The sequence below is a fragment of the Oncorhynchus tshawytscha genome, linkage group LG02, assembly GCF_018296145.1.
Source record: "Oncorhynchus tshawytscha isolate Ot180627B linkage group LG02, Otsh_v2.0, whole genome shotgun sequence".
NCBI classification, from domain to species: Eukaryota; Metazoa; Chordata; class Actinopteri; order Salmoniformes; family Salmonidae; genus Oncorhynchus; species Oncorhynchus tshawytscha.
In genome coordinates, this window is record NC_056430.1 from 45,982,066 (window position 1) to 46,009,320 (window position 27,255).

General features: G+C 41.4%; 4 protein-coding genes across 19 annotated transcripts in view; 2 read left to right on the forward strand and 2 right to left on the reverse strand.

Annotated features, from left to right (window-relative positions):
• LOC112244872 (nuclear pore complex protein DDB_G0274915) overlaps positions 1–27,255 on the reverse strand; it is a 710,200-nt gene that overhangs the window by 416,712 nt on the left and 266,233 nt on the right. The gene's annotated exons all lie outside the window — the stretch shown is intronic.
• card19 (caspase recruitment domain family, member 19) lies at positions 240–9,968 on the forward strand. Of its 2 annotated transcripts, none has more exons than XM_024412715.2 (6): positions 240–328; positions 7,816–7,955; positions 8,377–8,533; positions 8,683–8,748; positions 8,851–8,916; positions 9,350–9,968. In XM_024412715.2, exons 1-6 carry the CDS (start codon positions 271–273, stop codon positions 9,457–9,459), a joined length of 597 nt encoding a protein of 198 aa, XP_024268483.1. In that variant the 5' UTR covers positions 240–270; the 3' UTR covers positions 9,460–9,968. The 2 variants fall into 2 exon arrangements, with proteins under 2 accessions (XP_024268483.1, XP_024268484.1); XM_024412716.2 differs by lacking the exon at positions 240–328 and adding an exon at positions 369–387.
• Positions 12,277–22,010, reverse strand: ninj1 (ninjurin 1). The gene is made up of 3 exons (XM_024412710.2): positions 21,855–22,010; positions 14,292–14,535; positions 12,277–12,897 (listed from the first exon to the last, which is right to left on the reverse strand). The coding sequence occupies exons 1-3, from the start codon at positions 21,897–21,899 to the stop codon at positions 12,755–12,757; spliced, it is 432 nt and encodes a 143-aa protein (XP_024268478.1). The 5' UTR covers positions 21,900–22,010; the 3' UTR covers positions 12,277–12,754.
• wnk2 (WNK lysine deficient protein kinase 2) overlaps positions 25,245–27,255 on the forward strand; it is a 67,252-nt gene continuing 65,241 nt past the window's right edge. For 3 of the 5 annotated variants that reach the window (XM_024412585.2, XM_024412586.2, XM_024412587.2), the window contains exon 1: positions 25,247–26,823. In XM_024412585.2, the coding sequence (XP_024268353.1) occupies positions 26,149–26,823 (675 nt within the window). In that variant the 5' untranslated portion in view covers positions 25,247–26,148. Of the gene's footprint in view, positions 26,824–27,255 lie in introns of all 5 variants that reach the window. The other 2 variants (XM_024412588.2, XM_024412589.2) reach the window with 2 other exon arrangements.

Genomic DNA, 27,255 nt, shown 5'->3' on the forward strand with positions numbered 1-27,255 from the left:
TTGGTGCCATAATAGCATATTCCTAGAGTTAGTCAATTATGGAAATTGAGGCCTACTGTAAATCAAACGACATCAAATTATAACAAATTCATTTTAGTAAAACTTAGATAATATGTATGTTAATTCAACATTCAATAAAATAAATGACATTGATACTGTAGGCTACTTCATAGTTACTATTCAATGTACTGCTGTCGGTCTAAAATAAGATGTAATGTATCAGGCATTTCCGGGAAAGTTATAGCCACTCCCTGCAGTGCTGTCGTGATAATGGTCTCGAGGAGGGAGGGGCCACTCAAAGGAAAGAAGGGACTCCACACAATGGGAGGTTTGTAGGCGACTTCTTAAACTATAGTACTGCTGTGTTTCTTGTTAGTTTTGCCATGGGTATGTATGTTTTGTCATTTGCACACACACACACACACACACATGTTCGTTGCGCTTGAACAATTAAGAACCCCGTCTGTGTTTTCGATAGTTTATGGTGGCTATGGCACTTTCAACTTCTGTTTTCTGTCGGGCTAACAGAGCTTGATAGCCTAACCTTTTGCAAAGTGTAGTGCTCCCGACAGCTACGTCTATTTCAAGCAGCATAGTTTCCGATGTTAGGCTACACCTCGTGCCCGCCTTTGACCTAATGTAACACGACATCACCAGTTGCTGTGTTCTACTACCCGTTGCCACATTGTAACACATCCCATATACTGTAAGCCAATGCCACTGACAGCAGGCAGACCGAGCTGAATTCAACAAATTGTCTGAAGAGACAATTGTACAGCTACTGACACATTTGATCTTTTTCGGCAGTCTGTTTCCGTTAACTTGTCCAGTGATTTGATTTGTTAGAAAGTTCGTATAGAAAATAGATGCGACAATTGCCTGCTAGAGTGCGTTGCCATCTAACTATCTCGTGTCGATAAAACATCTGGACGTCATGACGTCACACCTACCGTTTTTATAATATTTCGCTGAGACCTGGTGTCGAATAAAAATGTAGTGGTTGAAGTGTTTACTTTGCCCATTTAGGGAAATTGCGAATTAATAAATTGGCGATAGCCTATATGCCCTCCCATCTATCTTTTTCATGTCTCGGAGACAGCGAAAACCCCCATGGATAGAATGCAATAATTTACAAATATTTTCCATACACTAATAATTCTCATGTGCCAACGTATAACCGCGGTTCATGCCATGGTGAAACTTGCACTCCTGTAGATCTGAAATAATTGGACACGGTGAAACCTGCCAGCCAAGCAGAAAAGCAAGGGGAAGCAATTCCGGCATTCTTGGAAGTCAGGACAATCCTTGTCCTGCAAAGAAACATACATTTTATGGTTGAAAAATACTATGTTGCAAGCAGCAGGCTATCTTAAATGATTAGGCAATAATCATTTCTTCGAAAAAAAACATTATCTCAATTTTTCGCAATGACGAAAGTTCGACAAAAGAAAAATCGGCCCCTGACAAACGATTAATAAAAATGTCGATCTTTAGAAAATGTCTCCTATCTGCCGTTTCCATGACATGTTTCTTGCAACACTGGTTTTTGTCGAATAAACCTGGGTCAATGGAAACCTGCCTAGTGTAGCTGTACAGTTTATGCGAGATATGTGATAACTATGGTATTGTGTTTAAATTGAAGAAAGTATACATTTTTGAATAAGGCTGTAACTAAATGTGGAAAAAGTCGAGGGGTCTGAATTCTTTCCGAATGCACTCTATCATATAGGATAGTTTCCAAAATCGAATACAATTTTCTATTGGATTCTAATGGGATGTTTGTATTGGAATCCAACATTATTATTTTTTTGACTACCGCAACTACAGAAGAGCTCGCTCTCCCTGCCTTTTTCATTACTTCACGATCAGAGCCGCTTGCAATGATCAGCTAAGGGGAAATCAGATTTTCAACATTTTGATGCCTTATAATTATATAAAATATATGCAACGAATTCACCACCAAAGGGTTTCTGTGCCAATGCATCATACAACCAATAAGCAAAATATACTGACATGATTTGCGTTTTCAACACCACAATAAATAGACTGTCAGTCTCGACAAACAAACACGTCCCCCCCTACCTTGTAGGCATACCCAGTATCGAAGGCTTGGCTTGAGAATCTCTGAATGTTGTTCAACTTTTTGGTGTATTCTAACATATGTCTCTTTCCATTAATCGTATTGCTTTTGCACGGTTTCGATTGGTTGATTTGTTATTTGTCAGTAAAACAACAACATATATACACAAATAATTTTAAATGTGACCGAGATTGCATTGATATGTACTGATGGTTTTGTCACAAAATGTTGCTTGGTTATAGAGTATGTGGCCACTAGTATTGGCACGTGCGCTGATTAGATTATTGTGGACAAAATTGCGAGATTATTTTTATTTGTCAAATGGCAGCCAAGCATCGATAATCATGTCACCAGAATAAGACTCTTGATATTGAAAGGAGCATCAACCTCATCACTGTGGACTTTCACAACCCTGTGGAGTGCATCACCATTTATTTCGTTTCCTAATAAACTGCATGCTTTCCCATAATGTGGTGCCATTTTTATTAGACAATTTACTCGCATACAAAGGTTGGAAACCTGTTGAATGTCAAGCCATTTTGAGGCTGCTGGAATTCTATTTGGACGGACGTGGGCACGCCTACAGGAGACTTTTGAAGTAGCCTAATAATGTTACATTTTGACTGGTTGTGTTTATGCCACATATAAAAGATAATACATTTTTAAAGAAAAAAAGTTAAATCAGAACTATTTTGGCTATATTGAAGGTTCTAGGTGCGGGAGGAATATACGTTTAGATTGGAGAAGATGCAGAGCGTGGAGAAGATGCAGAGCGTGGAGAAGATGCAGAGCCTGTGCTAAGCTTTTTACTGGGCCTTTCTAGACCTTATAAACTGTTGAGAGTAGACCCACAACTGATCCAAATCGAAGGAAACATTCAAATCATAGGGCTTTTGCGCCCTTAGTCAAATTACATTTTCACTGTAGGCTAGAATGTTGCACTCACTTGAAAACAATGACGCAATTATTCCTTGAAATTGTGCTGTTGTAGGCTAGTATAGGTAGCATAATTCTATTGTCCCGAAACAAGATCAATAGTGGAGATTTTTGAGCTGTGTCATGTCTTCACTGTTCTTTCATGAGCCATGATGCACCTTGCCGCTCCCCTGTCTATCAACTATTCCTATTTGTTCTTGTCGATTCATATTTCAAATGTATGCAGCTTTGGATGTGTTTGTGTGGTATACTTGTTAGTTAGCCTATTACTGATCTGGACAAATGATCCACCTACCACTGTTGTCACTATGAACGGTGGATTAAGGGCAGGGTAGGCTGTTAGACTGGTAGGCAATACTAACTTGTGGTATCGTAAAAGTTAGCACACGGAAAATCGGAGTGCGCAAGGGAAGGATCAAAACGCCTTGATATTATAGGAGAGTTGCATGCAAGCGGACGAAGAAATGTGTCTAGGGTGGAATGAATTATATAGTAACACCTGCAAAAGCGTGAATGTAAAAGAGACCAAAAAAACAACCATCCCCAAAGCCAAGTAAAATTGGATCTGTTCCCGAAATCCATTGTAATTCAATCACTTTTTGATAGCATCCCCTTTGTTTTAAACACAACTTTCCATACGTGTTTGCCCAGTGGTCAGAAAGTGACTTTTTGGACATCAATGACAAAAGATAAATGTGCTCAAAGTTGACACATTTTGCTTATGCCTATCCCACCATACACGAGACAACCATGCCTTCATCACTGGAAAATATAAACGTTTGAGTTTGATATCATATCAAATGTTACAAACAATGCTGTCAAACGATTTTATTGTTTTTTGAAAAACTTTTTTAAAAATATAAATATGGTCTTAAATCTTGAACGTCAATTACCTAAAAACGTGTAAACTCCGATTTAAATATGCGCATATGTTGTAGCTTAGACACTATTTCACATCATCTGCGGTTTCTGTGTTGTGCCCGCCATCGGTTGAGAGACAAGGTGCTCTTCAATACAGCGTGGGTGTCATTTCAATCATAGAAATTGATTCTGACCCTATCCCTTCAGACTAGAGGTCACCGATTAGGGCCGATTTCAAGTTTTCATAACAATTGGAAATTGGTATTTTTGGGCACCGATTTGCCTATTTTTATTTTTGAATTATGATTTTTTATATACCTTTTATTTAACTAGGCAAGTCAGTTAAGAACACATTCTTATTTTCAATGACGGCCTAGGAACGGTTTGTTCAGGGGCAGAATGACAGATTTTCACATTGTCAGCTAGGGGGATCCAATCTTGCAACCTTACAGTTAACTAGTCCAACACAATAACGACCTGCCTCCCTCTCGTGCCACTCCACAAGGAGACTGCCTGTTATGCGAATGCAGTAAGCCAAGGTAAGTTGCTAGCTAGCATTAAACTTATCATATAAAAAACAATCAATCATAATCACTAGTTAACTACGCATGGTTGATGATATTACTAGATATTATTTAGCGTGTCCTGCGTTGCATATAATCTGACTGTGCATACAAGCATCCGACTGAGCGGTGGTAGGCAGAAGCAGGCACGTAAACATTCATTCAAACAGTTTTGCCAACAGCTCTTTGTTGTGCGTCAAGCATTGCGCTGTTTATGACTTCAAGCCTATCAACTCCCGAGATGAGGCTGGTGTAACCGAAGTAAAATGGCTAGCTAGTTAGCATGCGCTAACTAGAGGGACGGAAGCTATACTGTTACACTGGCAATACTAAAGTGCCTATAAGAACATCTAATAGTCAAAGGTTAATGATACAAATGGTATAGAGGGAAATAGTCCTATAATTCCTATAATAACTACAACCTAAAACGTCTTACCTGGGAATATTGAAGACTCATGTTAAAAGGAACCAGCTTTCATATGTTCTGAGCAAGGAACTGAAACGTTAGCTTTCTTACATAGCACATGTTGCACTTTTACTTTCTTCTCCAACACTTTGTTTTTGCATTATTTAAACCAAATTGAACATGTTTCATTATTTACTTGAGGCTAAATAGATTTTATTGAGGTATTATATTAAGTTAAAATAAGTGTTCATTCAGTATTGTTGTAATTGTCATTATTACAAATAATTTGTAAAAATCGTCCGATTAATCGGCAGCGGCTTTTTTTGGTCCTCCAAAAATCGGTATCGGCGTTGAAAAATCATAATCGGTGGACTTCTACTTCAGACCACTGCAATTTAGCTGGTACACACACCATTGACATTTAAATTGAATTGAAATTGTATCTAATTAATAATACTACAAAGATGACTGCAGGCCCACCCACCATCGCATCTCAACTTAAATGGTTATGTCCATTCTATTATATATATTTTTATGATTTCAAAAGGTTTCCTATGGAGGATTGACAGTATAATTTAAAACAACAGATATTCCCATTTAAGTCAATATTCTCTCGTGTGTGGACCTCCTATCTTTTTGTAAACATTTTTATTTTCTTATATTAGTACATTTTATCAGCCAAAACATGACACCCACGCTATATTCAAGAGCATGTTCTGTCTCAACCGATGGCGAGCACAACACAAGAACTTTAGATTACGTAAACTAGGGACTAAGCTACAACATATGCATACATGAAAAAATAGGATTTCACGCATTTTTAGATAATTGACAAAGGAAAAAAACAAATGTCATTATATACATAAAAACATCTCCATAAATGATTAAATAGTTTGACAACCCTGTTTTTAAGCTTTCAAATTATATCAATCTCAACCATTCATATTTTCCAGTGTCTCATGGTATGGTGGGGTATCCAAAATTAGTAAACTCCAAAAAGTCACATTCCGGGTATTTCTACAATGGGCAAATACACTACATGGCCAAAAGTGTGTAGACACATTCTCATCGAACATCTCATTACAAAATCATGGGCAATAATATGGAGTTGGTCCCCCTTTGATGCTATAACAGCCTCCACTCTTCCAGGAAGGCTTTCCACTAAACGTTGGAACATTGGTGTGGGGAGTTGCTTCTATTCACCCACGAGCATTAGTGAGGTCAGACATAGATGTTGGGCCTGGCTTGCAGTTGGCATTCCAATTCATCCCAAAGGTGTCCGACGGGGTTGAGGTCAGGGCTCTGTGCAAGCCAGTCAAGTTGTTCCATACCGATCTCAACAAGCCATTTCTGTAATGACCTCGCTTTGTGCACAGGGGGCATTGTCATGCTGAAACAGGAAAGGGCCTTCCTTAAACTGTTGCCTCAAAGTTGGAGGCACAGAATTGTCTAGAATGTATGCTGTAGCATTAAGATTTCCCTTCACTGGAACTAAGGGGCCTAGAATGAACCATGAAAACAGCCCCAGACCATTATTCCTCTTCCACCAAACTTTATAGTTGGCACTATGCAGTCATGCAGGTAGTGTTCTTCTGGCATCCACCAAACCCCGATTTGTCCATCGAACTGCTTCCACTGCTCCAGAATGCAATGGCTGCATAGCTTTATACCACTTCAGCGAATGCTTGGCATTGTGCATGGTGATCTTAGGCTTGTGTGTGGCAGCTCTGCCATGGAAACCCATTTCATGAAGCTCACGACCAACAGTTACTGTGCTGATGTTGCTTCCAGGGGCAGTTTGGAACTCTGTAGTGAGTGTTGCAACCGAAGACAGACTATTTTTACGCGCTGCATGCTTCAGTACTTGGCGGGCCCATTCTGTGAGCTTGTGTGGCCTACCACTTCGCGGCTGAACCGTTGTTGCTCCTAGACTTTTCCACATTACAATAACAGCACTTACAGTTAACTGGGGCAGCTCTAGCAGGTCAGAAGTTTGACAAACTGACTTGTTGGAAAGGTGGCATCCTATGACAGTGCCATATTTAAAGTCACTGAGCTCTTCGGAACAGGCCATTCTACTGCCAATGTTTGTCTATGGAGATGGCATGGCTGTGTGCTCGATTTTATACACCTGTCAGCAAGTGTTCAAATCAAAAGGGGTTCTGTCAAAAAGTGATTGAATTCAAATGGATTTACCCTACAGTTTAGCTTATGCAAAATGCTGCTATATATATGTCTGTCAAGTTGCCGGTGGTTCTACAAAAACGAGAAAATTCAGAAAGATGTTAATAAAATCCATGTTTTGTATCAAGCGAGAAATGTCTCTTGCATGTATGTAGATCTTTGTTTTCGTCGCAAAGTGTTACGCGCTGTCGTCTACCTCTACAGGTGGGCATGGCTGCGTGTCGCATAGAACCGACCAGTTCCTGCAAAGACTCTGGGAAATGCTAGATGTGTGGCAGTTAAGATGGCAAGGAACCTCCTCAGGATGTACAAAACATGGATTTAATGAATGTCTTTCTGACTTTTCTGTGGTTTTTGTAGAAACCACCTGCAACATAGTTATCACATATCTCGCGTAACTGTAGCTACGCTGGCACCTGATCGTCTTCGGTAGCCTATACTTGCCTCTTCAGACAATTTGTTGAATTCATTTCTAGCAATCTGTAGGTGGTGCCAGTGAGGCATCATGTGTATGTATTTCACCCTAGAGTTACTACATGCACTTGGCTAATTTAGGACGAGCAATGTTGAGGTCGACCTCCTGGCATAGCTTACCTATTCTTTAAAAACTTTCAAATTCATGCATATTTTTAGCCTGTTTTGAGATTTCGCTTCCCTCGTTTGTTGCCATATCCTCATTATCAGCAAGTGAATCGTTCCTTATCCTGGACCTAATATGAACTGTGTTCGGTGCTAATCATTTGCCATTTTAATCATGTTGTGATTCGTTCCCACGTGACTGTCAGACAGTTTCCATGACCAGCTATTGGAGGACAGTCGGTTCCTCAGGACAGACCGTCGACTGGACACAGAACTAGTGGATAAGCTCATCCTGCAGCTCAACAGGATCTACCCACAGATCCTCACAGACAAGGAGGCCACCAAAGTGAGTAACTTCCTCTGGACAAATTAGTTTGACCTAAGGTCATTTGTAACTTCCACATGCAGAGATATTTGCTCTAAGAGATATGTCCTACTGAAATGTAGCGAATGACTGCTTGTTCAGGCAGCTGTGGTTTCAAGCAGCACTTTGTTACATCTACACTATTTTAACTCAATCTAAGCATCCGTTCCATTTCCAGACTCTGTTGAACAGACCACTTGAACATGAATTTAGTTCCAGAACGTGCAGTTAGTCAATTGGTAGCCCCTTGTGGCCAACTGTAACAAAAAATGTCAAATTGAGTAACAGGCTAGGCGTGCACAGGACATTCATTTCTGGATTTCGAAGGTAATCACTTACATTCAGAGAGAGATCGAGGTATTCTACACACATCTGGAATTCTGAATATGATATGATGATCCAGTTTAGGGACCTTGATGTGCCCACCTGTGTCCGACTGGCCGAGCTCCTGGCTCACCTGCAGGGGAAAGGTGAAGAGGCCTGCCGGGAGTTCTACCGGGCACTTCACCTGCATATGGAAGAGGTGTACTTCAGCCTACCAACACGCCTCCGCCTCAGAGGTTAGTCCCTCCGCCCCGACAGTCAGTCATTGAAGAGCTAAGATTTGCTCTCCTTATTATTCACATGAAAATGTTTTAGTCTTATTTCTGTACACTACTGATGGTATATTTGCATCTAAAAACCTGCATAAATGTAATCCCTTTCCCAGATTCTGTAGACCCGTTCACGATTACAGCCTCACCCACCCAGCCGAGATATGTGCTGAACGACCGAGGTAAGCATACAAACTCTGTCACACATACAAACACGCGTACTGTAGACACACATGCTGCACATACCTTTCTTTCTCACAGTCTCCTGTTCTCTCTCTCTCTAGGTCCTCTGTTCTTCCTGAGTTGTTTTGGTGTTGCGGTGGGGATGGCTCTACTGTATTACTATGGCGGTGAGTACAATAAGTCCCTTCCATTTTTTTTTTCTTTCTTTCCCCAAAGAAAAAAAACAGAAGTCATTATGTCGTATGGCTTTTCTGTGCTCCTAAAACGGATTATTTTGAAACCAAGCTAAGCTTAACATTGCATCTTCATGTTGTGCCACAAATCAAGCTCCACATCAAACTTGATTTTAAAGGGTATTTAAAAATCGCAACCCACTTTGAAGTGTAACAAACAAGAAGCGGTGAACGGGATGAATAAAAGACACATAAAAACCTCCCATGGTGTCTGCCCCTCTTACTTGACGGGGCAGGCTATTCCGTAGCGCACAGACCAAATTGTGTACACCTATTCTGTTTCCTTTAGGTTGAAGTTATCAGTCTTATCATGCTTAGTTGTCAGGGAATAAAACAAAGTGTAAACCGTCCATGTGTTGTCCTACAGAGGCCAAAGTAACAGGGGGAAGCGGGGCTCTTGGCATGGCTGCTCTTGGACTGGGCCGACGAGCCAGAGAGGTTCTCATATGGTACGCTGAAGACCCCATCAGGAAGTAGTCTGTGTGTCTCCACTACCACAGCAAAACAAGCACTCCAAAGGTGTTTCCGGACATCCATAACACACTACACAAATACCCTTTTCACATTACCATGCCAACCTGAACCAAACTGTGCTGGTTACAGCAACTATGGTCGATGAGTAACTGGGCCAGTTGATTACAGCTTGGTTTGGCTCAGTTCAGTTTGTTTCAGTGGTGTGAAAAGCCAGGGGATTATAACTTTGTACATACTGTATATAGCAGTCTTTTGGCTTTAGGAATCTTGAGGTTTTTTTTGGACAATTTGTCATATAGCAACTGGTTTTCTTATGAACTTTCATTGTCTTCATAATGGTTAGATATTAGACATGCGTCTTCTCTGGTGAAAGGGACTATTATCACACTAATGCTCTGTTACTGAACAGCATCTTGTCAAGAGCCAGCCTCCTTCCATTGTTCTTTTGGTGTGGTTTGGACACCGTGTACAGAAACCAATAAACTCACTTTAAATGAACCTTTCCTACTGAATGTGTTGTACTACTTGCAGTATGCTCAGGAGATTGATGTTAGGAAACATCAAACGGCAAAGGAGTGTATTTATCAAATAGGATGTTTACTTAGCTTACTGAAGGAAACCAACCAAGCACTACGTTTTATTGCAATTTGAATTGTAATATCATCTCTGTTATCAGGGAGGATCTATAAATGGAAAACATGAATGATATATCTTTTTTTTAATCAGACACCCTTACAGTAGTGAGTGTATACATTTCATACTGGTCCCCCGTGGGAATCAAACCCACAACCCTGGCGTTGCAAGTGCCATGCTCTACCAACTGAGCTACAACATGTTGTTCGTCCGGTGTTTTGTCTTGAATTAAATGTCTACCACATGATGCCTTTCGATTTGATCAATCCAGGTCCACTATGCTTGTAGCTAGATGAATGTGTGACCCAACCATATCAGAGCAATTGTAACATGTTCACTAGAACTATCACATTATAGCGGTTGATTACACTCTTTTTGAGTGACAATAGTACTTAGTTACTGTTTTTGAAAGTGTTCATTTTGTTTTTACTGAAAAGCCAATGCAAAGTACTACACTTCAGGTCTCAGCCGTGTTTCACCTCGGTCTGTTTCTCTCTCACTTTTCTCTAATGTTATTAAGCGTTTTCAAAGTTCTCTCTAACACAGTGTGAAGCCATTGTTCGCTAACTTGCCTTAATCTGTGCTTTGTTTGGTACGGGAAATATTGTTCATGGGGGAAGTAGATTATAACGGTAATGTTTTATAGTAGGGAAAAGTATACTATTAGATACACATGTAGCCTACCTGATATATATTCAGTGTGTAGACATATGAGACTGTTGTCACAGCTCCATCTACTCTGTGAGGAGAAAATCCTAACTCCCATTTAAGTCAAATGGACATCAATGCATAGCTAAGTGGTTTTAGTGGAAGTTAGGCTTCTCCCCACATTCTCTTAACTGCCTCATTCTCACAAGTTCCAATCATTATGATTTATATAATTGTATGTCTTTTCACTATTTACTTTTTTCAAGCCTTTGTATGCGTGGACAAAACAAAACAATATCTGGACAAATTGTTAGTTTTCATTTCAGAATAGTACAGTTTTCTACTGCATACAGTGCATTAAAAGTGGGGCTAAAATATGCTTTGGTCCTTCATTTAAAAAAATTGAAAATGCCTTCAATCATAAAAAAATATATATATTGGCAAAGCTTAAGGTCTAAACATGGCATGAAATATTATATATATATATTTTTTACACATAAATTGTGACGGTACATACTGTACGTTGCATAGATCTGAGATCACATATAAGGCAGCAGGCAAAGTCTGAATGTCCGGTTGTAAAATTCAAGTAACTTGACATGAGAATTTTGGGTAAAGATCCACTAATTACCAACATTTTGCAACGCTAGATCAGTGGTTCACAAACTCTTCACGCCCCTCTAGTTGGCGGAGAGAACATTTAGCAGGTTTAAAGCATATTTCCTGCAATTCTACACATTCGGCAAGCCTGCCCAGGGACTGTGGTTGAAAATTAGCCGGCTGGTTAAAACCGGCACTTTTACTGAGAACCTTGATTAATGTGCACTGTCCCTGTGAAAATAAACTCGACTCAACATGAACACACAGAATATGTAGGAAATGAGCTTTAAAATGGCGGCCATGGAGGGCGATATTTTTGAGCGGCATTTAAAAGCTAATTTCCTACATTCTACACATTTTGCCGTATCTTGTGTGTGTTCATGTGATAGCTGAGTGACTCAAACATTACAACAATGGGCTAAAAAACACAGCAGCTGCGTCTGTACAGCTTGAGTATTTCTAGAACAAAGTTACCATGACAGCAGCTCTAAGATATGAGATACTTTAGTGTTTTGCTATTTGTTTGCCAGTGACAGTCTCTCTCTTCCCATTCAAATATTTGTTTTCAACAAAAAGTTCAGTAAAAGACCCATGTGATTCCATTTGATATTGCGAGGGTTGTTTTGTTTGCTCGTTGCGCTGTCTATGCGTCGGTATGTTGTCTATAAAAGTGGATCCTCGTGATTGTATCATTTTTCCCTTTTAGACCACATAGGCCTAATAAAATACTTCAAATGATAGGCTCTCTGTCTTTCTGTCTCTGTGTGGTGACTGAAAGAAGAGCAAAGGTAAGGCCTCAACATCTCGATGAATTAACATCTGTCTGAAGATTTACATGCTAAAAATCACCACTGAGCTGTGTGTGTGTGTATATATAAAATGGATCTAAAATAACCCTGATATGTACATATTTATAAAGGCAACACATTAACACTGTTGGTCATTTGAACAATGTATTGTTCACACAAGTAATATCGAAATATTAAGTGTGACAGGATCGTCATGAAGTAGGGTCAACCTGATTGTGACTGGCCGCTTGTATGAAAGGCCAGTGGGAATCCTGTATAACGAATCGATCCATTGTCTTTGGTGTCACAGAGAATCTGATGGAACACTGGATCCGTCAACCGCTCTTGCTTGTAAAGTAGCAGTGATTTGGTTCGTGCAGCTATGGCATTCCGGTATAAAACGTTTACTTTAAGATTCACCTTTGTGCATTCTAACTGTAAGTCTGTACAATACATATATTTATTAAACTCAAGTAACCTGACAATTTGACACTGATTACCAAACACTTGTTTGAGGGTTTCAACCAAGGGTACACGTTGGCATATTATGTGTGTATTGTGCATATGACACCAGTATAATGCCTGTATAACTGTAATAACTAATGACCAGGGGTAAGGAGTGAGTGCAGTTAAGAGTTTTGATTGGGCTTTTGGACACCAAAGGCCGTAATAAAGACGTTGACTACAACGATGATGAAGATGAGTGCTGTGGCGATGTTCTCCATAATGTTCAGCTTGAAGTGGGTGCTCTCATCGTTCAGGTTCCACTTCACTGCAGAACAAGAGAAGAACACAAACATGTTGCGGATTAGCTTAGTGGCTCCAAGCATGTCCTCAGCTCATAGAAAGCAACCAACAGAGGGAGCTATGTCAAAAGTTGTTTCTAAGACTGGGGCCCTGTTTGAATTCCCTAAAAGTGCATTCTTCCTCTTCCCCTTGATGTAATCACTGAGTAGACAATATTGGACAAGTGAACTCAAGGGCTCCACCACATGGTGGTATTCACCTGTCCAGTCATTTCTGATCCTGCTTTTCTGTAGGAAGGAAAGGGAAAGGGGGGATACTCTGAATCAGAGAGGTGCAGGGGGCTGCCTTAATCGACATTCACGTCTTCTAGTAGCAGTGGGTTAACTGCCTTGCTCAGGAGCAGAACGACAGATTTTTACCTTGTCAGCTCGGGATTCGATCCAACAACCTTTTGGTTACTGTGCTCTAACCACTAGGCTTGATGCACTTTTAAATAATCAGACTGACGCCTGGCTTTTGAACCATCAAATATCCAGTGCCGTCATGTTTAGCTAATCATTATTGATCCATGTGATATTAAGATATGGCATTTTACATTTCCTAAACTCAGGTGAATAGTTATTTAGGACATTAATTATATGCCTCACTAGAAAGGAAAGCCAATATGTTGTTGTGGGGGTTGTTGTGAGAGTTGAAGCCCAGTTAAGCATTTTTCACATGCTGACTCAATAGAGGCACACCTCCTGTAACGTTAGCAATTCTGCCTGAGGACATTAAACTGAGTATTCCTAATTTGAACCAACTGAGAGGAGAAATACAATGGATATACAAACACTGTCTCCAATGGTCCCGTTCTTTAACTCTCCCACCCACACAATTGGAGCCCCTGGCAGGGGAAGATACGGACATTATAGCCAGGTACACAGACAATAACAGAGAGAGCCATTCAAACATAAAGTAGGGTCAGAAACATGTAGGGAGTTTATCTGTTCTTGGCGCTGAGGAGAAACAATGGCACCGTAAACCAAGTGTTTATGTCTCGTCAATAGGGTCAGGAGTTTGTCAGGTCACATGGTCAGGAAAGACTCTTGGCCCCATGCCTCATCAATCTGTGGCTACGTCCCAATTATCCCTCCTTCCTCCCAAAGTGTGCATTTCCCTTAACTGATTTGAAATGAAATGACTGGAACAAGAAATATGGTGGAAACTCCTTTTAGCCCATGCCTCCGCCGATCCAACGCTTTTAGATTTGTGGAAAGTATTAAATGACTTCACTCTTCAGGAGAAAGGAGATCTTATTGGGTTACTGCGGTCAGTATGAGGAAGAGGACTTTGCTGGTTTGAGCCAGACGGGAGTGACTACGACTTTCTTAATAGCCTCTGAGGGGATAAATAAAGTTGAACAGAACTGAGACCCACCAATGAAGATGAGTAGGATGCCCACGGTGATCTGCAGGATGAGGGATATGGAGATGAAGGTGATGAGGGGGGTGTAGAAGGTGAAGTCTGGACCCTGCTCCAGGACGGCCTTCAGCTGGGAGGCGTTGGCCATGAGTAACGCCACGTCCAGCATGCTCTCTGCTGCACTCTTCTTATTAGCATACCGGTTCATGTTTATAGGCTGGCCTGCCTGCCTCCGATTCCAGGGGCCTTGACGCCGCTCCTGGACATAGAGAGACTTAACGTCAGTACAACATAGACGGAGACCGATAACACACCTGAACACAGAGGCTAACATCAGTGCACTATCGATAGCGACAGCAGACCAAGCCCCATGAACCTGAACACAGGAGACTGACGTCAGTACAACATAGATATTCAGAGATTTAACACTGGCACATCACTGTTAGGACTTAGTAGAAAGCTAGATTATATGAACACATGCTAATGTTTGCATTTAACTGATTTAGCATGTATATAGCCATGTTATTACCTGGTACTCCCTCTACATAGCCATGTTATTACCTGGTACTCCCTGTATATAGCCATGTTATAACCTGGTATTTCTGTATATAGCCATGTTATTGCCCGGTACTCCCTTGATATAGCCATGTTATTACCTGGTACTCCCTATATATAGACATGTTATTGCCTGGTACTCCCTGTAAATAGCCATGTTGTTAACTGGTACTCCCTGTATATAGCCATGTTGTTACCTGGTACTCCCTGTATATAGCCATGTTATTGCCTGGTACTCCCTGTATATAGCCATGTTATTGCCTGGTACTCCCTGTATATAGCCATGTTATTACCTGGTACTCCCTGTACATAGCCATGTTATTACCTGGTACTCCTGTATATAGCCATGTTATTGCCTGCCCAGTACTCCCTGATATAGCCATGTTATTAGCCATGTTATTACCTGGTACTCCCTGTACATAGCCATGTTATTGCCTGCCACTCCCTGGTACATAGCCATGTTATTACCTGGTACTTCCTGTACATAGCCATGTTATTGCCTGCTACTCCCTGTACGTAGCCATGTTATTACCTGGTACTCCCTGTACATAGCCATGTTATTGCCTACCACTCCCTGGACATAGCCATGTTATTACCTGGTACTTCCTGTACATAGCCATGTTTTTGCCTGGTACTCCCTGGATATAGCCATGTTATTACCTGGTACTCCCTGTACATAGCCATGTTATTGCCTGGTACTCCCTGGATATAGCCATGTTATTGCCTGGTACTCCCTGTATATAGCCATGTTATTACCTGGTACTCCCTGTATATAGACATGTTATTACCTGGTACTCCCTGTATATAGCCATGTTATTGCCTGGTACTCCCTGTATATAGCCATGTTATTGCCTGGTACTCCCTGTATATTGCCATGTTCTTTTTTACTCTTATTGGTATTCTTTATTCACTGTGTATTTAATCCTTGTGTCACTTTCTATTTTTTACAAAAAAAAATGTTATCCTTAACTCTGCATTGTTGGAAAAGGACTAGTAAGTAAACATTTCACTGTTAGTCTACACCTGTTGTTTACGAAGCATGTGACAAATGACATTTGTTTTGATGGGGAAATATGGGGGAATTCTAGTGATTTCTGCAATTGCTCTGCTGTGGTATGTGGGAAAGGAAAGTGTTGTGGGACTTTTAACAGGAAGTGTGACCATGCACATGTTTCTCACCCACCCCATAATGACCAAGTGAAAAAATGTTTAGCGGGAGGGGAATTCTGGCGATTTCTACATGGACAGCTGTTCATTTGTGGGAAATGGCCATTGTTATGGCTCTCTGTGCACAGATAACTGCTAGAAAGGACAAGAGGTCTAGTGCCATGACTCCTCTGCAATTTCCTTCCAACCAGGGTGTAACTACTGTAGCTGTCAACCAAGAGGAAGTGAATGAATGTAGAAAGCAGAGAGGTGTGTCATTGTGTCTTAAGTGATGCGGAAGCATGTTTTGTGTGTGTGTACTGAACATGTACTACTTGAGTGTATTGTAGAGCAGTAGTGAATACTGTTCAGTAACAGTCCATTCGTTGTAATTGTTAATTGTATGAAGGAACTGTAATTGTCGTATAATCAATAGCATGACAATGACTATTAATGTCAGAATATAGCAACGTTATCAAATGAGGAGGACTGAGGAACACTTCTCCTAAAGTATGTGCTACTATACTATGGTAATAACATTGTGTAGTACAGCAGTGAGGAGTGGAGAGGAGAGAAGCAAGGCCGGTTTAATGAGTGCCACTCATGACACATGTTTACCAACAGAGTAAACCCCAGGAATCCATTACAGCAGAACTGATGTCATGCTGTCTGCCTCAGTGGTCAAACAAATGACTGTGTCTATATATCTTGTCCTGTCTCAGCTTCCCGAAAGTTTGCATTTATTTAAAGTAGTTCAGAATGCCCGCTCCAGCTGTGAGCCAGTTTTACTCGGCTTTATGTTGCTTTACTTTCTCCACTAATTCAGAAAGGCATAGGGAGGGCATGACTGTACGGTGATGTAATTACATTGTTACGTCATTGGAAAAGTGGGCCCCTAACCCAAACATTACCCAGGTTTTTGTCTGGGTTAAAGGACAGAGTAAAACAGAGAAGCCTACATCCACATGCCTCTTGCCACCTCTGAAAACACACAAAGCCCACAGAGGGGAAAAGTCTCCTTGTGACCAAGGCTAGCGATGACTGGACAGTTAGTTATCTCTGAGAAGCAGCCTGCTTTCCCTCACTGCCTTATCACCCTCAAATTCCTGCACTCATCTTTCTTTCTTTTGTTTATTCCATTCCCTCTATCGTTCCCTTTCTACGGCCCTGTTTTGCGGGTGCCATTTTCCTCACTCGATCTTGTTGCCCATTTTTCTGCATGCCCTTCCGAGGGCTAGTTTCACATACTGCTGTGTTCATGGCGACGTTCTAGAAATAGGCCTACTGAAAAGGGTGAACTTCCTCAAATTCCGTTTCTCATAGTCCATTACCTCCCCTCGTCTTCCTTCTTTGTTGTTCGTTTGGTCTGGTTATCTGTCCCCTTCCCTCTCTCTCGGGCTGAGGAGGGACTCACCTCTACCGCTGATGTCCAGAGTGTTATAACACGCTGAGATACAGTACATGTCACGTAATTCCCTGTGACGGCAGACACCCTTCTTCTGCGGGATTGTTGAGTAACAGATAGATCATTGTTGGTCTGAACAGACACTGCTGACTAGTCAGTGTTGTTACTCATGTAGAGATGGGTGTTCCTTTTAGCTCTTCTATCTATTTTTTCTTCTCTGCCCTTGTTCATACACCGGTAGTACATCCACTGAACAACTGTTGTTGTTTGACTGGGAGCTTCACATGTGGGCTCTTTTCCTGTTGCTTTTAACTGAACAATTAGACTCGACAATGAGCCTAAGCCACAGGTTTTTGATCAACACTGATGGGTAAAAAAACAACAACAAAGCGTGACGATCACAAGGTTTTCAAGGGAGTTCGGTCAGGACTTTTCTGAGTAACCGAGTCATCATGGCCCAAATGTCAATGATTTCCGGAATACCAGGCCATGATGTCACTTTGCTCACAGAGCAGAGCGGTCTCAGACTGGACACCTCCTTTGTGTTGCTCATAGCACTGTTTCAGCCACTATGTTTTAGATGAGGTGTGAAATTGCCTAGGTCATAAACAATATTGTGCTTCCTTATTTCTGGACTGTCTGAAATAGGCCTGGATAATGTCTTGCAAATGGTTTTTAAAAGCTATCAGACTGACAGGACACTGTGTGCTTTCTGATGGTGCCAAGTCTGGTTTCCTCAATATTATAAAAGGGGTACCGCTGAGGTTGGTATTGGGAACTGTTCTCTTTACTATTTATGTAAATAATATTAGTCTATGTATTAAATCGTGCAATATTCATCTGTATGCAGACAAAACGGTTATGTATGCTGTAGCCTGGTCAACAGTCGGTGCAATGTTGGAGCTGCAATCTGAATTTGTTGCATTATGGAAAGCCCTGGTTGATTTAAAACATACTTAATATGCTGTTCTCTAATTCATGGGAACATTTCTCAGGGGGGGCTACATATTCACTCGTTGGATGCCTCTCTTATCAAGTGGGTTCCCGCCTATACATATCTCCGTGTTTTGGATTGATAAAGATCTAACATTTCAAAAACATGAGCTACTGAAAGAACTCTGATTTAAAGTTGTCTTTAAAAAAATAAAATATATTAGATCTTGCTTCCATGAACAGAACGAAACGGGTTGTGCGGTCAAACTTTCCTGCCAGGTCTTGACTATGGTGACATCGTTTACCGGACGGCAGCAGCCACTAAACCAGTGGGGACTTGGGGAATTCTGCTGCTTTAATCCTCATGGTTATGACCTCTTGGTGTTGTGTAACAGGAGTTTAAGCAGTGACTGAAAACTTAGTTGGTTTCCCCCTTAGTATCGGTTCACAAACACATGTTCCCTGGATACCCTCTGATTCGTTTTTAAGACACACCAGTGGAAAATTAGTTACTGCTGGTGGTTTGATCACTGTGCTCAACAAAGTGGGTTACATTTGAAAATCATCAAATTCATGAAACAATGTTAAACATTAAATGTATGAAACACTACTATTTTTGGTTTTTCTAATTATTTGTGTTACATCAACTCATATTTAATCATATTATCAGTAAATCCAACACATTTTTATGGCCATTATTGATTCCCTGGACTTTCTTTATATGTGTTAATTCAAACAATTTATTCAAGTTAAAAAAAAAATCCAAAACAGGACATTACATCAACTCAATAATATAGAGTGTAAATTTGCTGTCTTCATTGTATCATGTAGATTCAACACTTTTATTTTTTATTTTTTTTACATTGAACACTCTTCAGCTGTTAGACTTCCTCTAACCGTTTTTAGGTTATAACTGAGTTATAATGCATCACAGATTTTATAAACAATTGATACATCTCGTTATTGCCATCTTCTAGCTACCCAACATTGTTGGATCAAATCCTTGGTTGAACAGTGAAAGTGATACTTTTCCTCATTTGGGTTTTCAAACACACATTATTTGAAGGTTGGTCACTAGGCAACATAAAATCACGTGTTGTCCAAGTTGCATGCAATAAGGAATTCCCCTGCTGTCGGTAGCCTAAGTCAGGGCAGTGCGCATGTTGTGCCCCCTGAGTGGCGCAGCGGTCTAAGACACTGCATCTCACTGCAAGAGACGTCAGTACAGTCCATGGTTGTAATCCAGGCTGTATCACATCCGGCCGTGATTGGGAGTCCCATCTGGTGGCGCACAATTGGCCCAGCATCATCCAGGTTTGGCCGGAGTAGGCCGTCATTGTAAATAAGAATTTGTTCTTAACTGACTTGCCTGGTTAAAAAAAAATGATGGTCTCACGCCTAATCCTCAACAGGTGCACTTTGGACTAGAATGAATGAGTTTATTTGATTAGCTGTAGGCCTTGTAGTAGAAACCCTGACCTATTGTCCCAAGGTTCGCGTGACAATGGCCTTTGAAATAGGCCTAAAAAGTGATCAAGCTTTGTTTAGGACAGGCTATGCTCTGTTGCCAAGTGTTAAAGCACCCTGCAGCCACTGATAATGTAATAAAATGCCAATAATGTAATAAATATGCCGAATGCATAATGTAATAACGTTTTTTGTGTAGATTACTACATTATGTTGTGGGTAAGAGATATCCATGAATAGTGTAAAAACTTTATCCAATATTGTAATATTCACTGCCCCCCCCCCATGCATATCAAGTCTCATGCTTCAGTAATAGCTGACTTCACACCAAACCACATTCCTGAACAGTAGCTTGAAACCTGACTTTCAAAATACACATTTGACCCCCAATACACACCCACAACCCCAGTCAGTGAGTCAGTCTGACTGTCTGTGTAAATGATGGCGAGAGAGTGTGTGCGTGCTTGTGCAATTTTTTTGTTGCAAACTACTACTAAAATCTCAAATGTTATGCAATGTTTTTATAGATATAACCCTGCGAACAGCATCACAAAATGGTTGCCTAAAGTGGTAAGGACTTTGTTTCATGGTCCCACAAAGGTTTAGTCTAGTTCCCGGTTTGTCCCGGGGACGTTCACAATAATGTTTTTAGGACATTCATGGGACGTTGTTTCATGGTCTCCTGGAGGTTTTTGAGTAGTTCCCGGTTTGTCCCGGGGACGGACCAGAGGGCGTTTTTAGGACGTTCTCAGGATGTTTTGTCATCATCCCCTGAAGGTTCTTGTACCCGGCTTGTTCGCTTGTGTGTTTCAAAGAGCTGTCAGTCAAGGCAGGGTCATGAATAATAGCTCACTGCCCACTCAGCCTGTTCTTTTCAGGCTTCCTGATAGTTAGAGATGAGAGAAAAGGTACAATATCTTCCATTTTTAGCTTTATAATAGTAAACAAATATTATGGGTGATGTTTTGGTAATTCAAAATAATTGTTTACTTGGAAAATAGGATGACTGTGCAGGACCTTTAACACTTTAACACTGTGTTATTTATTTTTTAAAACTGTGTGACTATAATATAAATCAATTGAAATAAGATAAAGTATCTGAAATAAATATCAGATAATAAAGGCCAGTATCATCTTATTTACTTAAATAAAAGAGAATAAATCATCTCAAACTGCAGCAGTCAAATGATTTGCGCTCAGAAGCAAGCACCAACAAGCTTCACGTTGAGCGTGGGAAATGAGCTCTACAAAGTAAATAGTATTATTATTATTACTATAAAGACAGAAAAATACACGTGTAAAAGCTTAATTAAATAAAGGAATATTCGTGGGAATATAGCCATAATATACACAAGAGAAAGGAGAATGGAATATATTTGAAAAGCCATTTATTTAAATAAATTGAAGCAGCCTCCATGTGCGAATGCTATTTTTCAAACATTTTGATATTTCTTAGTGTCTATTGTGCAAATAACGTTCTTTTTTTATTGGAGAAAGAAAACAAGTAGGCGACCAGTAAGGTGCAATAAACTTTTGTTTGTGATCTATTTACAGAAAATATACATATAGGAACAAATAAGCCTGAATATCCGGACGCTCAACTGCAATGTGTTTCAACTGCTTATATGTACATTACATCTGAAACTGTTCTTTAGAGATTGCAACCCTTCTGTCCCCACGCACAGTGTGTTTAGGGCTCCATCTACCTTCATTCCTCCTGGGCCTATTGATCCAGTGCTGGATGCGTACCAAAGGCTGCTTTGTGAAGACATATATCTAAGCTAAAAGCCTCTGTCCCTTATGCCAGAAACATCTTTACCCACTCGGACAAACATGCCCTTAAATCTCCAGAATGACACCTCTATTGTCATCCACCTAGTGGACAAGGTAGGTGCTGTTAATGTACAAGGTTACACTGTCTTTAAGACTGAAGTACTCAGGCAACGAAATGATCAGACGTTCTATAAGAGACTCACTAAAAAAAAACACAAAACAGCTTTTGGCTGTAATCGAACAGACTGTCTGTCACTGAGGGTATGTGCAATGGTGATCTCACCAAAAAAACAACTTACCTCTTCGTCGGCATGTCCGTTCATTTCCATGATTTCAGTCGCCATATTTGCCTCTTAACTATTGAATTTGAAATAAAGCGGGTTCAATTCCAAAAGTATTGTGGGAGTTCGTGTCGTTGTTTCGCTGCCAGTGTCCGCCAGGTCTGTCGCTGTGTGAAATAAAGACTAAGATGTGGAAGAGTGCCTACCACCCGTCAACGAGGGGCGTTTCCACACCGTGGCTCAGGAACTGAAAGTAGATCCAGAATCGTCATGTTCTGATCTATAAGGAGAGCCCCTTTTCATTTGGAATGAGAAACAAGAGTTTCACAACATAAAATATGCAATAAAGGGTTTTTATGAAATTATGTAAATTGTCATTGATCTGATCATTTTCAAGCCTTTCAAACTTTGGGTTACGCCTGATATGTATAGCTTTTAACAAAACATCTTCCTAAACACCATGTCAACATCAATTGAATAGCCTAATGCTTATTTTCGACTGTAACACCAGTGTTGTACTATTGTATAGGATACAAGGGAAATTGTGTTTTCATAGCACTGACAGAGAGAACTTGTGAAGAGCAGAATCAACAACAACTTCTGCATAATCTCATACTGAACAGTTGCTTTGTGAAAAGGTGTTAAAGTTCACTGTGAACCATTTTTATGTAAATGACAGCTGAAAAGTATAAGTGGCCTGCCTGGCTTTGGCCTCAAGTGAGACAGGGGGTACCGGCCCCCAAATGGAAACAGAAAGGTCTTTTTAGGTAAAACACTGGGGTAAATCCTGTATAGAAATGAACCATAACTGTTGTAGAATGAGTCAGAATAATGATACAATTTTCAGTGCTGAATGGAGGTGCCACATTGCGTACATCTTCAGAAACAACACCTCCACTACGTTGATTCTCAACACAGGGGCCCCACAAGGGTGCATGCTCAGCCCCCTCCTTCGTCCCTGTTCACCCATGACTGCGTGGCCAAGCAAGCCTCCAACTCAATCATCAAGTTTGCAGATGACACAACAATTATAGGCCTGATTACCAACAATGACGAGATGGCCTACAGGGAGGAGGTGAGGGCCCTGGCAGAGTGGTGCCAGGAAAATGACCTCTCCCTCAACTTCAACAAAACGAAGAAGCTTATCGTGGACTTCAGGAGACAGCAGAGGGAGCACGCCCCTATCCACATAGGCAGGACCGCAGTGGAGAAGGTGAAAAGTTTCAAGTTCCTCAGCGTACACATCATTGACAATCTGAAATAGTCCACCCACACCTCAGGAGGCTGAAGAAATTTGGCTTGGCCCCTAAGACCCTCACAGACTTTTACAGATGCACAATTGAGAGCATGCTGTCGGGTTGTATCAATGCCTGGTACTGCAACTGCACCGCCTGCATCCACAGGGCTCTCCAGATGGTGGTGCAGTCTGCCCAACGCATCACCGGGGGCACACTGCCTGCCCTTCAGGACCCCTACAGCACCCGATGTCACAAGAAGGCCAAAAAGGACATCAACCATGCAAGCCATGGCCTGTTCACCCCGCTACCATCCAGAAGGCGAGGTCAGTACAGATGCATCATTGCTGGGACCGAGAGACTGAAAAATTGCTTCTATCTCAAGGCCATCAGACTGTTAAATAGCCATCACCACCCGGTTACTCAACCCTGCACCTTAGAGGCTGTTGCTCTAAGTACGTAGACATGGAATCACTGGTCACTTTAAAAATAGAGCACCTTGTTCCTTTAGTAATGTTTGCATACTGTATTCTACTGTATTTTAGTCAATGCCACTCCGACATTGCTTATTCTAATATTTATATATTTCTTAATTTCATTATTTTACTTTTAGATTTGTGTGTATTGTTATGATTTGTTAAATATTACTGCACTTTTGGAGGTAGGAACACCTACCTGGAGGTAGGAACACCTATTGTGACCAACACAATTTGATTTGAGTATATACACTGAATGTCCAAAACATTAGGAACACCTACCTAATATTGAGTTGTACCCCCTTTTGCACTCAGAACAGCCTCAATCCGTCAGGGCATGAACTCTACAAGGTGTAGAAAGCATTCCACAGAGATACTGGCCCATGTTGACTTCAATGCTTCCCACAGTTTTACCAAGTTGGCTGGATGTCCTTTGGGTGGTGGACCATTGTTGATACACACAGGAAACTGTTGAGCATGTAAAACCCAGCAGCATTGCAGTTCTTGACGCACTCAAACCGGTACGCCTGGCACCTACTACCATACCCTGTTCAAATGGAATTAAATATGTTGTATTTCCCATTCACCCTCTGAATGGTACACATACACGATCAATTGTTTTAATGTTTAAAACTCCTTATTTAATCTGTAATCTACCCTTTATCTACACTGACTGAAGTGGATTCAACAAGTGACATCAAATACACTCTTAGAAAAAAAGTGCTATCTAGAACCTAAAAGGGTTCTTTGGCTGTCCCCACAGGACAACCATTTGTATAACACTTTTGGGTTCCAGGTAGAACCCTTTTGGGTTCCACAGAGGGTTCTACATGGAACCCAAAAGGGTTCTACCTGGAACAACAAAGGGTTCTCCTATGGGGACAGCTAAATAACCCTTTTGGGACCCTTTCTTTCTAAGTGCAAGGGATCATAGCTTTCACCTGGATTCACCTGGTTAGTCATGGAAAGAGCAGGTGTTCCCGAATGTCTTAAGTATACTCAGTGTATTTTCTGAGGCAGAATACGTGAGCAGTAGTAATAGAACTCTCCTGTAGGTGGAACAGTCTGCACGGGCAAAAATAGCACTGTCATGCAAGTTTCATTTCAACAGAGATTGGCGCAGCGCCATTGAGAAATAAGAACTGAATAACTGTAGAACTCAACTGATTTAATAGAATATAACATTGTTCTATTGATTTCTATTGAACAGAATATAATTTATATTATCAAGAACAAGCATGTTGCCTACTTATTGCTGTTCACTTTTAGGCTATAATTTGCTGGCTGTTCTATTCCAATATATTCTATTGGGTTATTTTCTATTCTATTCTACTGCACTTAACTCAAATGAATAGAATGTAGGCTAGAATATATTTTAGTCCATCAAGAACAAGCAATTAGCCTACTTATCGGTGATCATGTGCATGCTGTTCCATTATATTCTACACATTTAAGTGCAGTAAACAGAAAGCAGAAAACAATACAATAGAATAGGCAATTATCCCAGTGATCCCTTTTCGGAAATAATTTGCAGGTTTCTGCCGGGCACAGAGAGAGCGCCCTGTAGGCTTCTCGTCCTTCACAGGAGCCCGTGGCGTCATGCAGAGGATGGGAGGACACAGCGAGTGGTGTGGTCCATTACAACCCGTGTCACGGAGGCTGAAAGGTAGCGCCTAAAAACGTGCGTATTTATTGGATACGTGTTGTTGCTAGGGGCGTGGGTTTGTGTCTTAAAATGGGCCTGTCTCCTTGCCATAGAAAGTGTAATTTGAGAGAGACATGGCACAAATACTGTCCGAACGAACGGTGAGATGCTCTGGGAGAAAACTGTGCCGCAGTGAGCAAACAATTTGATCTGATCAGCGCTTTTACTCCGCACCCGGACACCGCTCAACAGAGGAACTGCCCCCCCAGCGGAGTGCTGCGCATAGGGGGCGATGCAATGGGGGCGATGCTGTGATGTGGAGGTCACACTTCCCTGACTTCATTCTGCTTTTCAATCGATAAATAACCGTAATACATGCGCAATAAACAGCTACTGGATCGACTAGCCTACGATTATAGTGGTCACAGCGGCTCACCTGACAGTTGCATGTGATGGGTATTTTGAGTGATTGGAGAGAGAAACAGGGAACTATATCCTTGCCCGACAACCGTGAGTGTTCATCGTAGCAGTTCTCCCTACCACGAGTTCTGCAGCTTACACTGTAACCAATTCGATCAGTGGATGAAACAAAGTCTCAATTAACGAAGGCTTTACCGAAACTGCATATGATAGCAATTCATTACAATTGTAATGTATTAATGCAACATTTCAATTGGCTGTTTGGCTGGCTGGCTTAATTCGTGATAAGATGAGCCGTATTAAATCATGCAGTGGCACCATTGCGACTGTTTTAAGAGTTTTGTCGTTATTAATTGCCGTTTTATAAATATGGTAGACATCTCAAGTGAGACTGTTTAAGGGATTGTATAGCTGCCTAACTGCGTCAGTACATGCGAACGTTGCAGGTAGCCTATGCACATCCTCTCTGCTGAGGAAGGACCATGAAAGCAGTAGCCTCTGAATGTCACCGATAACTGTCTAAATATTTCCCGGGGATGGATTCCGGGGATGACTCGGTCTCGGACGCGCCACTTGGATCGACATTCTCCTCGGTTCCCAATTTAGACTCTGACACCAACGCCAACATCCGTATCTATGAGAACGGTGGAGAGCGGAATGTCAACAATATGGAAACTGCAGCGCTGAGAGGGGCAAGCGACCCGAGCGCGTACCCCTTGTCGGATTACCGGGGACTGGTCCGTCAGAGGTTTATTCGCAGAAGCTTGTGGTTTTCCGACGCGGACGATCAAGCGTTGGACGCGCCAGAATGCGTCAACAGTACTCCAATGCTCAGCGTCCACCTGCGCACCATCGTGGACCGAACCCGCGCGCTCGGACCTCGCGTAGCATTCCAGGTCCAGGAGAGCTCGAGCACCGAGAGCCAAGTGGGGCAAAAGGACAGTGCGACTGAGAGTGTGAGCGCGGATGAAGAGAAGGAGAGGAGCGAGGCCGAGCCAAAACCAGACGATGCAGCTGCACCGTCGCCTGATACCACCGGGAAAGCGGGGATTGACGAGAACGAGGATGAGAACGAGATAAAAGCCGTGTCCACCTCACCCGGGGGCCGGTTTCTCAAATTCGACACTGAGATCGGGAGAGGGTCATTTAAGACGGTCTACAAGGGTCTGGACACAGACACCTGGGTAGAAGTTGCTTGGTGTGAACTGCAGGTAATTGAATAGGACTCCTTGGTTTAACACTTTAAGTCACTAACTCCATTACAATGTCTAATTGTTTGGAACTAGAAACATCCTTCGGAATACATTTATTTATTTATATATTCATAACTATTTTATGAAGCTGTAATAAATAACACCTATTCTTATGGCTGCCTAAGGTGCCCATATAGCATTTTGCACTAAATGTGGCAAGTGTTAGCCCATTAAGGATGCTGAATTCTTCCCAGACCTTTTTGTTGTTGTTGTTGGTTATGAGGGCCTTGGTCATGAAACCATAGTCTATTATGAGGCCTATGATACCACTGCACAGACACACTGACAGAAACAATGTGTTGCATTTAAAAGCATTACGGTAGATTGCCACCACTTGAGCCTGTGCTAGTTCAGACGAGACAGAGTGGAGGCTGGTAGTACTGATGATGG

Coding starts and splice junctions, on each gene's coding strand:
- ninj1 (XM_024412710.2), bottom strand. CDS start 21,899: ATGGCGACTGAAATCATGGAAATGAACGGACATGCCGACGAAGAG. Junction 14,536..21,854: donor ACGGACATGCCGACGAAGAG/GTAAGTTGTTTT, acceptor CTCTATGTCCAG/GAGCGGCGTCAAGGCCCCTG. Junction 12,898..14,291: donor CATCCTACTCATCTTCATTG/GTGGGTCTCAGT, acceptor CTTGTTCTGCAG/TGAAGTGGAACCTGAACGAT.
- card19 (XM_024412715.2), top strand. CDS start 271: ATGGTCTCGAGGAGGGAGGGGCCACTCAAAGGAAAGAAGGGACTCCAC. Junction 329..7,815: donor GGGACTCCACACAATGGGAG/GTTTGTAGGCGA, acceptor CGTGACTGTCAG/ACAGTTTCCATGACCAGCTA. Junction 7,956..8,376: donor CAGACAAGGAGGCCACCAAA/GTGAGTAACTTC, acceptor ATGATGATCCAG/TTTAGGGACCTTGATGTGCC.